General features: G+C 43.9%; 1 protein-coding gene across 1 annotated transcript in view; it reads left to right on the top strand.

The window, feature by feature from the left end:
- scfd2 (sec1 family domain containing 2) overlaps positions 1 to 2,514 on the top strand; it is a 122,228-nt gene that overhangs the window by 111,508 nt on the left and 8,206 nt on the right. Inside the window, 1 exon segment of the mRNA XM_032526005.1 lies at positions 551 to 685. Within this exon segment, the coding sequence (XP_032381896.1) occupies positions 551 to 685 (135 nt within the window).

Genomic DNA, 2,514 nt, shown 5'->3' with positions numbered 1-2,514 from the left:
TATAAATAAAATTGAATTGAATTGGAATTGAATAAGGGGGCAAAGCCTTTACTCCTAGGTCAATAGGACAGACACAGTTACTTATGATTGGGAAAGTGAGGGACATCGAGCATGTGAGCCACGCGGAAATGTACTTTCGTTGATCCAGTCTAGCAGTTAGTAGGACACAAAGAACAGCTTGCAGTATCATGATGTAACACAATGGTGGTTTTGGATAGTTTTGTTGGTACCACTGAGAAAAAGGTGTTTTCTGAAAAAAAAATTTAGAACTTTTAGACAGTGCAGGATTGGGTCCCTCTCATTGCAGCAGTGTTTAAGCTCCTCTTTCTGAAGTGACTCATAAGTTCGCCCCCTGTATGGTCAACCACAGCTGTTTATAACTCGTCTGTTGCTCACACCCACGGCCAGCCACACAAACACGCAGAGGCTAATGGAAGGGCCAACTGCTCTTGAGTATCCTGATGACTATATTTTTAAAAAACTCTGGGTATTTTTAGGATGTTACCTAATGGCCATGTTTAGATCAATAGTTTTGTTTGGTGTTTTGCAGGCAACCTATCGTCCTTTCCTGCGCCAGATCCTGGAGGAAGTCTTCCACCCTGAAAGACTTGAATGTCCCGACATCGAGCACATGTCTGGAGGCCTCACGGACCTGCTCAAGACCGGCTTCAGCATGTTCATGAAGGTCATACCTTGCTCATAACTCACACACACACACACACACACAAACACACACACACACACACACACACACACACATTTGTATGTAATGAGGTCAACTCTTTCACATCCTCTTTATTATTCCTTTGCCAACCCGTTGTTGACAACAGCGTGCCTTCTTCCATTGATTGAACATGACCTGATTTGACAATTTGCTGAGAAAGCTTCTCTCATGTCTGCGCATATACAGCGTTTACCCTCGTCGTCCAATTAAACCATCAACCATGTGGCTTATTATATTATTTTTTATGTTATATACTGTATATGTATTTAACCACCTTTTTTTATTCTTCTGAACCAGAATTCCTACCTTTAGACACAGAGATGTTTGACATGGCCGACAGATCAACCAGTCAGTCTGTTATAATCAGCACTGCACACACATTTGCAGAACTGTTCATGTATTATAATGACTGCAGTCAGGAGCTATAGGATAAGCACTACATAGGGATCGCTTGCACAAGGGTCACACTTTCTTAGGACAGACCGCCACGTGTCTCCACATGGAGTCACCAGCTGCTTCTTTTCATTTCCCATTTAGAAAGCAGTTTGCTTCACCGCGTGGGCTTAACACCCCCACCATGGATGTTCTTTATAACATGCCTAGTGGTGCCTTTGTTGGTAACGTGTATTAAAGAGGCTTCACTTGACCTGAGAAATCCAGAGAAAATATAATTAGCCTTTCTGTGCCCTCGTGGTTTATGAGTTACCAGCTGAAATGGACAGTGCTTTACACATGGCTCGCGCTGTTGGGGACCTGTTTGAATATCTGGAACAGATGCCAGCGGACGGGATGAAGCCTTGTGTCATGTTAATAGGATCCCAGTGTTTTGACATGACATTTTACACACATGTTCAGGGTCCATATCTGCACGTTCCCCAAGTTTGGTGGTGTTAATCAATAGGCCATCCTTTCAGAACTAGCCAATTATATCGTTAAAAAACAAATGCACCAATGCATTTGGGGTGATGTTTTGTGAAGATTGGATTAAATAAACAGTATGGAATATGGAGCAAAGCCATTTTTCATTAAAAACAGCACAATGTTTTTTTCCCAGATGCTACACAATCTTACTTTAGCGTCTAAGCATGCTAACTTTTGCTAATTGATTTATTTGATGTATAGTTTCATAAACGGATATTTCAACCTCTCCCTTTTCAACAATAACATCGTTCACAGCTGTCAGTTTCCAAGAAAAGTGTTCATTTACACATACCCGTGTATATATGCCGTCAAGAGCACGCCAAACCTGTAGGTGGCAGTGTGACGAGAAGCTCAAGCCCACACCAGTTAGAATCACTTCCTCTCTCTTCTCTTCTTCACTTCCTCTCTCTTCCTCACTTCCTCTCCTCCTGGGCGCCTCCCTAGGGAGGTGTTCCAGGCAAGTCCAGCTGGGAGGAGGCCTCGGGGAAGACCCAGGACTAGGTGGAGGGATTATATCTCTAGCCTGGCCTGGGAACACCTCGGGATCCCCCAGTCGGAGCTGGTTGATGTGGCTCGGGAAAGGGAAGTTTGGGGTCCCCTGCCGGATAAACAGACAAAGATGGATGAATGGATGGATGGATGTAGTTATTCATTCAGTCTTTTACAGTTTTGTTTCTCCTGAATTTCTAGGTTTTATTTAGTCTGGCTATTACCAGACAAAGCCAAGCTCGGTAGATGTGAGACTGAGTGTTGGTCTGGGGAGTCTGCTCTGTATTTCTACTCCACAAGAGGCGGGACCAAAGGACATAGTTCACATGACTGTACGCAATTGGACAGTCCTTCCACCAATCAGACCAACGATCCGGGTG

Source organism: Etheostoma spectabile, chromosome 9, assembly GCF_008692095.1.
Source record: "Etheostoma spectabile isolate EspeVRDwgs_2016 chromosome 9, UIUC_Espe_1.0, whole genome shotgun sequence".
NCBI classification, from domain to species: Eukaryota; Metazoa; Chordata; class Actinopteri; order Perciformes; family Percidae; genus Etheostoma; species Etheostoma spectabile.
This window is presented reverse-complemented; position numbering and strand designations above follow the sequence as displayed.